This window comes from Triticum dicoccoides, chromosome 3A (genome assembly GCF_002162155.2).
Source record: "Triticum dicoccoides isolate Atlit2015 ecotype Zavitan chromosome 3A, WEW_v2.0, whole genome shotgun sequence".
In the NCBI taxonomy this organism is placed as follows: domain Eukaryota; kingdom Viridiplantae; phylum Streptophyta; class Magnoliopsida; order Poales; family Poaceae; genus Triticum; species Triticum dicoccoides.
The window spans coordinates 430,095,015-430,108,490 of record NC_041384.1 but is presented as its reverse complement, the minus strand read 5'-3'; the positions used below and the strand labels follow the sequence as shown (position 1 = coordinate 430,108,490).

The window sequence follows — 13,476 nt, the reverse complement described above, 5'->3', positions numbered from 1 at the left end:
AAATGCTTTTTTTAGAAAGGGAAGGCCTCACCCACACGCCCGGTTCCCACCAGCTGTACCCACCCAGGCCGCTCGCCGCCACGTGGGCCCAGCTCTTTGACCCCCTGCGTCAGCGGCGCAGCCAGAAGGACCGCATCCATACGCTACCCCACCGCCCACCGCGCTCGAGCCCCTCGAGGAATCTCGATATCGCAAAACGGTCCCTCCGGACACCTCCGGAGCCCGCTCAAATATAACCAAGCACTACTCCTCTTTTCCCTTGTCGTCTCCGTTACCGCTCGCACTTGCCACTCAAGTACCGCCCCCATTCTCTCTCATGGCGGACTCCTCCTGCTGCCCAGCCAAACCCTAATGTCGGCCCGGCGGCGCCGCCACGCCCCCCGCGCCGTAGCCTCGCCGCCACGAGCTCTCTTCGAAGGTAATCGCCGACGGGCCTCCCGACACACCGAGCCCGTGGCGGATCTTACTTAACCCATTTCCCGCCGCTCGTCGGATCCGCCGCGCTGATCTGTTATTCATCCACTGCTCTAATCCCTTCCCGCAGATTGGACGCTCTCGGCCAGGCGAGGAAACTAGGAGACGGAACGCCTACGGGAGGGAGGCGCCATGGGCGATCTGAAGGAGATTAAGTACAGGCGGAGGATTGGGCTCCAGGAGCGCGCGCAATGCAGCGACCAGAGGGCCGTCGACTGGGGCGTGCTCAAGCAGGACCCCGTGGAGCTTCTGCGCAAGCTGGACGAGCTGAGGGACCAAATCACGCGGTCCTGCCAGGTCGCCGAGCAGCCACGGGAGCACCGTCGGGCGGGCCGCCGACCGCCCTCCTTGCTCCCTGACCTTCCCGAGCCGGTACCTCTACCCGGGTATCACCGCCCACGCTATGGTGCCCGGTATGGGCATGGCTTGCCGTTGAGCCCATGTGAGCCGCAGCACTCTGATCATGGGGAGAGGTACGCGAGGCAGTCAAGTGGGCGGTATCGCCAGTACCCAGGGAGGCAGTGGGAGAACGGTGGGATTGGACATGGGAATTACCATCAGTATGCGTGTGCTAGCCCGCATTATCTGCATGGACAGAGGCCTGCGCCACAAGAAGAGCACATACCAATGGCCAGATACTTCGCTGGGCAGCACGAATGCTACCGGTTTGAAAGGTCACCATCTATTTCATCAGATTATGACCAAAGGTCTGTGGCATCATCGCTTTACTCGCATCGCTCGGTGTCAAAGAAAAGGGCTGAGTATTTTAGGAAGAAGGCAGAACATCTCTGCCGGCCAATGCATGGCGCTGCGCCATTTGTTGTTTGCAGTTCTTGTTATAATCTCTTGCAGGTGCCAATGGAAAAATGCATGGGGTGGAAACAAAACAGGCTACAGTGTGGGTCTTGCTCTGAGATAATCAGTGTGAAGCGCATGAAAGGAAAGACTATTCCCTACACATCCTCACCGCCCTTCAGCTTGTCCAAAACTGAGCAAAGCTCACATGATCGAATGAGGCGAGATTTTGAGCATCAGCATCATGATGATGTCACTTCTGCGTTTTATAATTTGAATGAGCACAGCAGCATGCAAATCAACATAGATTTTGGTGATGATAATTCAGTTTCTTCCACCATTAGTCATGAAAGGACTGACAAAGAATGTGGCTCAAACAGGAGCATTCAGTCGAAAGCCGATGGTATCTCTCTGTCTCCAGGCAGGTCTGGAGATATTGAAAGCCCAAAGGATATATTATGTGAAAGAGATGCAGATTGTCAGGAGGAACATTCCATAGATGGTCCAGTCAGCCCGTGTTCCCCAATTTTAGAGGACAAACTTGTTGATCCACTGTGCAGCCAAGAAAAACACAATAGTTCAGAGGACTTAGGTATGGATAATGAATCTGACCTAAATTGCAAAGGAGAATACATTGTTAATGATGATGAGAGTGTCAGCATGGGAAGTGAACAAAAGGTCAATGAAGCTGAATTTGTAGAGGAAAGCATGTGCAGAAAGCATGATCAAAAGAACAAGGAAGATCACTGTTCTAGCCTTGAAGATGTTAGCAAAATGCATGGGCAGAATAGTACAAAATCTGACCCTGATAGTCTTGAGAATGGAAATGAAAAGCATGGGTGGACAAGCAAAACCGATGTCACAATCAGTCCTGAAAGTGAAGGTACACGCAAGAAATATGACCACAACAGCAAAGAAGATGAAACAAGCGGTCTGAAAGTTGAGAACACAAGTAATGAGTTTGACAAAAACAACACAGCAGACAGCAACAGTGCCGTCGAACATGCCAACACTGCCATTGAATTTGAAGGTACAAGCACAAGTGAGAGATATGAAGAAAACCTAATGGAACAAGATAATGGAAAATTGCATGAGCCATGTGCTGAGGATGCCAATGCCCTAACGGAGAGTGGGTCATCAGTTAATGGGCGCACAAATTCTGGTTTTTCTCGTGGTTCTTCTGAGGCTGGTTTAGATGAAGATCAATCCTCAACTGGTAAGAGTGGGGATTCATCATTTTTTGCTGGTTTCTTGAAGAAGGGGTTCAAGGACCTTTCTTTATTTAACCAGTCCATGGATAGTGTTAAAATTTCAATCAATGGCCATCCAATCTCGGAAAGAGCTCTTAAGAAGGCAGAAAAGAAAGCTGGTCCTGTTGAACCTGGCTCATACTGGTAAGTAATTTCTGTAGCGCCAGCAGCAATTAAATTTTTGAACAGTCTGCTGCACTTGTACTAGTTTGCACTGTGCAGACTGGTTTACTTTGTTCATTTTTCACTTTGATAAGGACAAACAAATGCTTGTCTTATAGCAGTAACCTGGCTTAGTGAAATTATGATAGACAAGCCATAATTATTTTTCAGAAGGGGAGCCTTGGCGCAGTGGTAAAGCTGCTGCCTTGTGACCATGAGGTCACGGGTTCAAGTCCTGGAAACAGCCTCTTACAGAAATGTAGGGAAAGGCTGCGTACAATAGACCCAAAGTGGTCGGACCCTTCCCCAGACCCTGCGCAAGCGGGAACTACATGCACTGGGGCTGCCCTTTTTCTAGATGGTAAAGCAGAAAATGCTCAGATCTCTATGGAATTCTCTTCCATGACTCATATTTTTTGCTTTTAGCTCCGTGTGCAGACGTGCCCCGTCTTTTTTCTAAACAATAAACTATTTTCGGCATATCATATCTGATAGCTAGAAACCAAATTCATGGGCGTGCTGATGGTTGAGGCTCAATAACTTTTGGCTCAACACACACATCTCATACAGATTGCACTTCACAGCTATTCTGAAACCCACTATTGATTGTGGTGAGCAATGAGAAAGTGAAGGCCTTGCAAATTGCAATGTCATAGCAGTGCTGCAAAAAAGCATTCCTCTTAAGTTTTAACCAAGCATTTTTTTTAAATAGTGCTTGATGTGAGATGCAATCATTCACAACAACACTAAGGATAAAGTATTTTTACTCGTACCTCCTCCCCATCATCTGTTAATTTCTTCATAAGAAACTGAAATAATGGCTGATAAGTTTAACGTTTCATATCTTTAGTTAGGTAATCATGGTGGTAACTAGTATGTTTCTTTTGCACACATATAGAATTCAAATTGTTACTGTTATGATTATCATCACGCCAATTACTGAACTTCTTACCTTTCAACTTGCATGAACATAAATGCTGTTTATTGTTGGATTTGTGGTCGATTTTTACCTCCATTTCCCCCTCATATTATTCATTTTTCACTTGGCTTGGGGCTTTTATTTTGTAACGGATACTAGAGAGCCATCAATTAGATAATCTGGCCTAGTATTATCTAGCTAATTAGTTTGATACATGCCGCTCTATGATGAACTTCTATTGGTTCAGGGGGATTTCTTTTAAGTCAACATTAACAGTTCTGTTTGTTGTGTTCGTGGTGCAGGTATGACTGCCGTGCTGGATTTTGGGGCATCATGGGTAGAGAATGTATTGGCATTATTCCTGTAAGATCTAGATCCTGTTCTTCTTTCTAACCAAGGGTGCTTTCATAAAATTGTGTTCTCATGGTTTCTACTTTGCAGCCATATATAAGAGAATTCAATTATCCAATGCCCAGAAATTGTGCTGGTGGAGACACTGATGTCATTGTCAATGGCAGAGAACTTCATCAGAGAGATTTAGATTTGCTTGTAGGAAGAGGACTTCCACGTATCTCTGGCAAATCATATTCCATTGAGATTTCTGGAAATATTACCGATGATGCTGGAAATAAGCTACGCAGTCTTGGCAAACTTGCTCCCACGTAAGTTCCTTTACATTCTGTGCACGGCTGCATGTCCTTGCTGCTAAGATATTTAGGGCATGTTTCGCTGCCCTCCACAGACTACCACGATTTTGCTCACGCCACAAGTGTGGCAAACCACAGCTTTTGTGGCCATCAAATTGGTCTCCATGCTTGTTGTAGAAGTTGCTAGGGAGTCAGACTTGTGGAGTAAGAGGCTAATAAAGTGTAGGACACCGTAAATCCTGATATTATTTGTTGAAAAATTAGTTAAAAAGATATGTAAATGTACAACCCAGAGTTGTTGAAATATATTGCACACCCTTCTCCATCAGTTCAGACATTTGTAGGAACTGGCCGGAGCATTAATTTAGTATGGTATCAGGGCCAATAAAATATCAATCCCGCATCTAAGGCCTGGAGTAGCCTAGACGTGAGAGGGAGTGTTGAAATATATTGCCCATCCTTCTCCATCAGTTAGGATTTTGGGATGAACATAGAGCATCATTAGTCCAAGCCTGTCAGGTATCTGAAGTGCAAGACTCTTTCAGTTATCGGACGGCTAGGAGCGGAGACAAGTGGATTCAACGGCTCGCGTGCTCGCCGTAGTTTTAGGGGTACTGTAGTAATTCATTGACTGTAACCAGGGCTATATAACAGCCACTCCCAGCTCCTGCGTGGGCATGTCATTTTTGTCTGGTGATCTAAATCACTTTACTCCTATACTTTACAGCTACCACACTCTGTAATATATACAATTCCTCTTGGCTTGGCCAAATTCGATCCCCAATCAGACCTCAAAACCTAGTTCGTCAAGCTTACTAGTGTCCAGATCCTATCAGGGCATGACAAATGGTATCATGAGCCAGGCGATCTCTCGGCGTCGGGAGCGCGCGATGGTGCGCTAGTTCGTTCCCACCCTCTTTTTCCCACCCTTTTTTTTTCGGCGGCGTTGGAGGCGGGGTGCCGGCGGCGCGTGGTGGCGGTGCGAAATTCGGCGGCAACTTGCAGGGCGGGATTGGTTGCTGAGACTTCCTGTCTCGGTGGTAAAATTCCAGATCCACGCGCGAGTGGTGCTGCTTGGTGGCGTTCGTCGCAGGCGGCGGCAGGATCTGTCTGTGGTTCGGGTTGCCGACGCATCGGTGGTAAAATTCCTCTCCACAGCGCAGTATCATGGGGCGATCGAAGCCGGTCATGGAAGAGTTGGATCCGGCGGAATTAATCCATCTCAAGGAGGAGGTGCTGGCAAATCGTGAGGAGACCACGGGCTTGCGTGAGGAAGTGGATCTGTTACGGAAAGAGGTTCAATCCACCAACTCCAAACAGGATTCGATGTGCAAGGTAATTACTGACGTCCAAACTGCAATATCAGCATTAAGTGGTCAGTTATCTGCAATTACGGATGTGCTCAAATCTCTGAACACGAATGGAGCTTCCACATCTGCTAATCAGCGTCCTCTTCCAAATACCCAAGAGCAGCAACGGGAGAAATCCCCTGAGGTTGAAATTGCCAAGGAATCTGCAGAGGAAAATAGACCTTTTACAGAAGAATTACGCAAGCGCTTTGCTCTTGAACAGGAGAAAACCCGGCAGTATGCAGAGTTACTAAATTCTGATCTTCCTCCTATTAACACTGGTCGTCGTCCAACTCCACCAGGATTAACGACTGTTGGTAATCATGGGTTACAGTCAGGTCAGGTCTCTCCCGGCCAAGTGGCTCGAACTGCTCGAACTCCTGCTTTCACTCAGATGCAGCAGCAATCTAATCGCCTCCAGTGGGATGATTACCCAAAAGCATATGAGAAAGATATGAGAACTCAATTTCTTAAATCCATGACCAAGGGACCAAAGATGGAATTCCCACGGTTTGATGGTACAAATCCTGGGGGTTGGATTCGGCAAGCGGAGAAGTATTTTCAAATGGCTGGGGCACCATCAGAATACAAGGTTTCTTTGGCTCAGATGTATTTTGTGGGCAGGGCAGATGTGTGGCTCAGAAGGGCAGGAATTCTCAAGAAACAGTATAATTGGGCACAGTTCTGTGAAGAGATTTTGCACAGATTCTCTGCCTCCAGCACATATGATTTAGTGGACAGATTTAATGCTTTCAAGCAAAATAATTTGTCCATTGCCGAGTATACTGACCAGTTTGAGGAATTAATGGCGGAAGTTCAAGAAGACAACCCAAATCTGACTGAGATGTGGTTTGTAAAGTGTTATGTTAACGGGATGAGGGCTACTATTAAGTTCCAGCTCCGGCCACTTAGGCCACAAACACTGACAGATGCTTATTGGCTTGCAGTGGATATTGAGCAAGCAACCCCTGCAAGAAAGCCTTATCCTGCTCTCACTGCAGACAAAAGCAAGTTCTCATTTCAGAATTACAAGTCTCCGGGCATGACTGTCGACAAGAACACTGATGGTAAGGGTCCTCCTGTGAATCAGAGAGCAAGAGAACCAGGAAAGTGTTGGAGGTGTGGGGATGTCTGGTTCCATGGGCACAAGTGCAAACAAGCACCCGTTATTAATTTGCTTACGGGCGAGGAACCAACTGACTCTTCTACTGAACAAGAGGAAATAACCGAAACTGAACAAGCAGAGCAGCAGCCTGTAGATGAGAATTGCATGCACATTTCTTTGCAAGCCATGAGTACTAGTAGAGTAAGTACATTATCGGTGCTGGTGAACATTGGGGGTAAGCAGGCAGTGGCTTTAGTGGATTCAGGCAGTAATTCCACTTTCATGAACCTCAAGTTTGCTTTAACAACAAGCTGTTCTATAGTCAGGGATAAGTCCAGAGCAGTAGCTGTTGCGGGTGGTGGTGTACTGTGGTCAGGGGCTTACATTCCTGCAACCAAATTTCAAATGGGCAAGGAACAATTTGAGCATCCTTTTAGAGTGTTGGATCTTCCTGGATATGATATAGTAATTGGCTGTGATCTTCTAGCTCAGCATAGCCCAGTATCTTTTGACTATGAGAACAAGCAGGTCATATTGACAAAGGACAAGCTTCAGCAAGTCACTATCCCAGCCTGCAATTCATTCGCTGCAGCAACTGAAATTCCCAGTACAGAGTTAGCTTCTATGTTGGCAGCTGGTACTAGTGGTTATGCACTTTTTCTAATCAGAGATGTTTCAATGAAAAAGCCTCCTCAGCATGTAACACCTCCTGAAGTGGAGCAGGTTTTGCAGCAATATCCTGAAGTCTTTGCAGAACCACAGGGACTACCACCTGAAAGGAGTTGTGATCATAAAATCCCACTGAAACCTGGGTCTGCCCCACCTAATATTAGGCAATATAGAATTCCTCATAAGCACAGGGATGAAGTGGAAAAGCAAGTACAACAATTGTTGAAATCTAAGGTTATTAGACCTAGTCAGAGTCCCTATGCTTCTCCAGTGATAGTAGTTCCTAAGAAAGATGCCACATGGAGGTTATGCACTGATTTCAGGGACTTAAATTCTATCACTGTCAAGGACAAGTTTCCTATTCCTGTAATTGAAGACCTGCTTGATGAGCTGCATGGAGCAAAGTTTTTCACTAAATTCGATTTGCGGTCAGGATATCATCAGATCAGGATGAATAAGGAGGATATACCAAAGACTGCATTCAGAACTCATTTTGGTCATTTTGAATATCTAGTGATGCCCTTTGGTCTCTCTAATGCTCCCAGCACCTTTCAAGCTTTAATGAATGCAATATTTGGCAAGTACTTGAGAAAATTCATATTGGTGTTCTTTGATGATATATTGATCTTTAGTCATACTCTGGAGGAACACTTGGAACATTTGAAAGTGGTGCTTGATCTTCTTAAAGAACATCAATTGAGAGTAAATTTGTCCAAGTGCTTATTTGCTGTTCAGCAAGTGGATTATCTGGGGCACATCATTAATGAACATGGGGTGTCTACAGATCCGGAAAAAGTTAGTGCGGTTAAGGATTGGCCCACTCCTACCACAGCAACTCAACTAAGAGGATTTCTAGGTTTATGCGGGTACTACAGAAGATTTGTTCAACACTTTGGATTAATTGCAAGGCCTCTGCATGATATGTTGAAGCAAGATAATTTCCATTGGACTACAGCACAAGATGTAGCTTTCCAACAATTAAAGCAAGCCATGACTTCGGCTCCTGTTCTGGCTTTGCCCAATTTCAATGCTCCTTTTGTGTTAGAAACAGATGCTTCAGGGCAAGGGATTGGAGCTGTGTTAATGCAGCAGGGAAAACCTATAGCTTATTACAGCTCAGTGCTTTGTCCCAAGAATTGCTTGTTATCCACTTATGAGAAGGAAGCATTGGCTATGATTGAAGCTTTAAAAAAATGGAGGCATTATTTAGTGGGGCATCAGCTGATCATTAAAACTGATCACCAAAGTCTGAAATTCATGACAGATCAAAAAGTAACTGGGAAAATACAACAAAAGCTGATGTTAAAATTATTGGAGTTTGATTTCCAAATTCAGTATAAAAAAGGGAAGGAGAATGTGGCAGCAGATGCATTATCTCGGAAATGTCAGCTTATGGCTATATCTCTTGTCACTCCTAAATGGACAGATGATATAGAACATTCCTATGAAAACGATCCTGCTTGCAAGAAAATATTGGAAGAATTGCTGGTTTTGCCCGGTCATGAGCTTAACAATAATTCTCTGCAAGGGGGCATCATCAGACACAAAGGCAGAATTTATGTGGGCAATGATAAGGCATTAAAACAGAGATTATTAACTGCCTTGCACTCTTCTGCTTTAGGGGGTCACAGTGGAATGAAAGCAACATATCAGAGGGTTAAAAACATATTTTATTGGCCTGGAATGAAAAAAGAAATAGAAGATTTCGTGGCAATTTGCCCTGTGTGTCAGAAAAACAAAGGGGAACACTGTCACTATCCTGGGTTGTTGGATCCCTTGCACATACCTGACATGGCATGGACACATTTGAGTATGGATTTTGTGGAGGGACTCCCTAAATCCAATGGCAAAGAAATTATTTTTGTCATAGTTGATAGGCTGACTAAATTTGCTCATTTCATTGCCATGTCTCACCCTTACACAGTCCAGTCGGTGGCTACTGCATTTATAGATAATGTGATCAGATTGCATGGACCTCCTATAGCCATTGTGTCAGACAGAGATAAATTTTTTACAAGTCACTTGTGGAAGGAAATCTTTGCTGCAATGAAAATAGAACTCAGATACAGTTCTGCTTATCATCCTCAGTCTGATGGTCAGACAGAACGTGTAAATCAATGCATTGAAAATTATTTAAGATGCATGGCATCGGCAGAGCCAAAAAAGTGGGTATATCATCTTCCAATGGCTGAGTACTGGTACAATACTTCCTTCCATTCTTCTCTGCAGAAAACTCCTTTTCAAGCATTATATGGGTATGATCCTCCCAATATCAGTGAGTTCTCTTTACCTGGATCTCTAGAAGTTGGCCCTGCTGGCCCTACAGTGGATAGGCAAGCTCTCATGGGACAGCTCAGACAGAATTTGCAAGCAGCTCAGGCTCGAATGGTCAAGTTTGCAGATAAGAAGAGAACTGAACGAGTACTAGCTCCTGGAGATATGGTTTATCTGAAACTGCAACCCTACAGGCTCAATGCTTTCGGTATCCGACACCATATCAAGCTGCAAAGCAAGTATTATGGACCCTTTCGAGTGTTGAGCAAAGTTGGTAATGTGGCTTATAAGCTGTTCTTGCCAGCAGATTCCCAAATCCATCCGGTATTCCACATTAGTCAACTTAAAAAGCATATTGGCCCAACAGCAGTTCCTTGCGCGGATCTACCCTTAATTGGACCAAATGGACAGATAAGGACTGAACCAGTACTTGTCTTGGAAATTCGTCAAATACCACGGAACAATGTTGCTGTGGTGCAGTGGCTCGTTCAGTGGGAGAACTTACCACCTGAAGATGCTTCCTGGGAAGATGCTGATTTTATCAAACACACATTTCCGGGATTCTTCAAGCAAACGGTGGAGAGCTGGCGGAAGCACGGCCCACCTTGAGGACAAGGTGGTTTTCAACGAGGAGGCAGTGTCAGGTATCTGAAGTGCAAGACTCTTTCAGTTATCGGACGGCTAGGAGCGGAGACAAGTGGATTCAACGGCTCGCGTGCTCGCCGTAGTTTTAGGGGTACTGTAGTAATTCATTGACTGTAACCAGGGCTATATAACAGCCACTCCCAGCTCCTGCGTGGGCATGTCATTTTTGTCTGGTGATCTAAATCACTTTACTCCTATACTTTACAGCTACCACACTCTGTAATATATACAATTCCTCTTGGCTTGGCCAAATTCGATCCCCAATCAGACCTCAAAACCTAGTTCGTCAAGCTTACTAGTGTCCAGATCCTATCAGGGCATGACAAAGCCCCACAAGCTTCATTTGTGCTCCATCATATTATTACCAAGTCCATGGTACTATGTTTTTTTTTTGATAAATAACCCCATTAGTCAAGCCAATAGCAAATGTGGTAAATAACCCCACTGGGGTCAGAAGGTAGCTTGTTTTCAAAACAAGCAGTGTTTGTGGTTTCCACAGTGTCCAAAACATTGCAGCTAAACACAGTTTAGCTATATCATGTTCCCACCCTGCTTTCTTTAAGCCGTTCCCCTACCTACCCAACTCCACTGTGAGGTGTAGGTGAAGAAAAAGCACATTTGAACAATGCTCCATACAGATGTGGCCAGGGCAACTGAAGAGGAGATGGTCAATGCTTTCAACTATTACGCAAAAAGAGCAGAGCGATGATGATCCATTCCTTTCCCTAAGGGGTTGTCTCTAGTTAAAATTCTTCCCATTCACTTTTAAAGGGAGTTTCAAGCACCACAATTGTCTAAAAACTTTCTCATGGCAAACATCCTTTAGGAAGTGTATCTCTACTCTTATAAAAAACAGAGTTGGTGATGATGGTGTGCCTGCCATCCTACAATATAGGCCGTCCGATTTATATCTGACGGATAGGAAGGAAACTATGGCAATTTTGCAAAAAGATACCCACACCCCTATCCACATTTGCAAATAAGGCTTTTCCTCGTTCATCCTTTTCTCTCACAAGATAAACTACTCATACAAATGCATCTTGATGTTCCGGCACGGGCATCTTGCTAGTATATAGATATAACACTGAACCCTTTTTCCCCTAGCATCCACACCTTCATCAGTCAATGTGGTGGAGTGGCAAACATCCAGCAGATCTTGCCATTGCACAGCCAATTTCCCCCCGCAAGCATCTACGAGATTGGAGACATGTCCCTTGAGAGTGAACAACTTATGAACATTGACATTTTTGCCAAATGTAAGGTTATATAGGCTTTTAAATCTGGAAGCAAGAGATGGTATCTATGTGATTGGCAATTAAACCATTTTCGCTTGGATTTGAGTCCGTGTGTTCTCGGTGGTGTGAGCTCATGCTGCAGTTTGAGATTGTGTACGTAAGAGCCATGTCTTTTGACTGTTTGTAAGAGGTAGGAGGAGCTGGGTAGACCCATGGATAGCTTAAGGTGGAGAAACAAGTGAACATCCTAGGAAATCATGTACCAGCTAAGTGAGTGTAATGGAAGATAAATTCCACAGTTTGCCATGGGTTTTGAGTCACGTCCTAAGCCATGCATACTCGATATGCCTCCTGGCTTTCTGTTGGGAATTATATTTTTGGTTTCTGGGAACTGCTGAGTTAGAAGAACTGGGTTAAGTGCTAACGTTGGATATATTACCAGCCATCCTTGTTAAGTAAAGTGCCATTTTGGAGCATCACTTTGAGCCATAACACACTTTTACCTATTTCAGTGACTTATTTCTCCTAGTCACAACCCTCCAATCTTTAGCATGAACTCACCTTATTAGATACTCCACTTTAACTGTACTTCCAAGTTTTGAACTTTATTTGAGGAGGTCACTCTCTCCAATCCAAAAGGTAGGTTCTTTTAGAGTTGGGCACAAGATTAAGGGTATAGGTAGCAATATTACCATTTATTTATTTCTACAATAAACACTAGAGTTTTTTTGGCAGTACAATCAGATACTAGAGTTATTGCTCAATATGAAATTAATGAGAGGCTAAATAGGAACAACATGAGCAGAAGTGTGATACTAGACCTTATTTGTCATTTGAAAAGGCTAAAATGAGTTGCATTTTGGATCGGGGGAGTAAACAATAATTTTCCGTATTTGTCAGTCGTTGCTGCTAAATCTTATTGGACTAAATTATCAAGTCGACTATATGTGCAACTCCAGCTTTCAAGTTCCAGACCTTATCTAGTGTACTGCTCATCTAGATTAGTATTCAGCTGCCACATTTTGGTTCTTCAATTGTTAAAAAGTCCAAGTTTATGCAGCCATTTTGATAGCATTTGGATTTAGCAATTTCAGTTATATTCTTGATTATATTGCTTCCAATATGGTTATTGCATGTACTCACAGTCATCTCCCTTTTGCTGAATAGAATTGAGAAGCTGAAGCGTGGTTTTGGTATGCACGTCCCTGAAGGGTTTAGGTAGCTGGATATAATGCCGGGTTCCTGCATTTCTGATAATCAGTTTAATCACCTCCCTCCAGCTACCTATTGGAGGGCAAGTTTGTGATTTCTACTGAACCTGACATGGACGCTTTTTAAGTAGTACTTGGGAGTGCTGGTGTGCAGCATAGATGTAGTACTCAAGAAGCTATGATCACATGATCTTGTGGTTTTACTATTGATGACCTTGGTCCTACTAATTCAGTTTATTTGCTGAAAGCAATGTTTGAAAATGATGCAATCTGCCAGGCAGCGCTAATTTCTCTGCTGCCTTTTCTTATGAGTGTTATTGTCTTGATGTATTTTCTCACCACGGGAAGCATTAGGTATATGTGCAATTATCGGCTTGTAATATGTTCCTAGCGCTATACCTTCTCTAATATATTTATATATGTAAATATGTTACTATTTGATCACCTCTAACTAGTATTGGGGATGTATCTGGTGAACCGGAGCAATTGGTGCTACCGTGCACTGGTCCTTCGTTGCACATTTAAAAATGTTTGAAAAAATCTGATTTTTTTAGTGCATTGACATAACATCAATGTATGCTGTCAAAAATTCAAATCAAAATTCGTAACATTGTTTGAGATACAAAAATGACAAATTTGCACAAGTTGGGCTTGTGTCATGTGGCGCTCTGCTCCCGTGAGCTTGTGTATTAGAAGTTGAATATTCATGGCTGGTACACTTGTATCTGTAACCAAGAACCA

General features: G+C 44.1%; 1 protein-coding gene across 1 annotated transcript; it reads left to right on the top strand.

The window, feature by feature from the left end:
* Positions 1-276: 276 nt before the first annotated feature.
* On the top strand, positions 277-13,179 carry LOC119268416. The gene is made up of 5 exons (XM_037550035.1): positions 277-418; positions 545-2,663; positions 3,903-3,963; positions 4,042-4,262; positions 12,692-13,179. Exons 2-5 carry the CDS (start codon positions 607-609, stop codon positions 12,744-12,746), a joined length of 2,394 nt encoding a protein of 797 aa, XP_037405932.1. The 5' UTR covers positions 277-418; positions 545-606; the 3' UTR covers positions 12,747-13,179.
* The last annotated feature ends 297 nt before the right edge of the window (positions 13,180-13,476 follow it).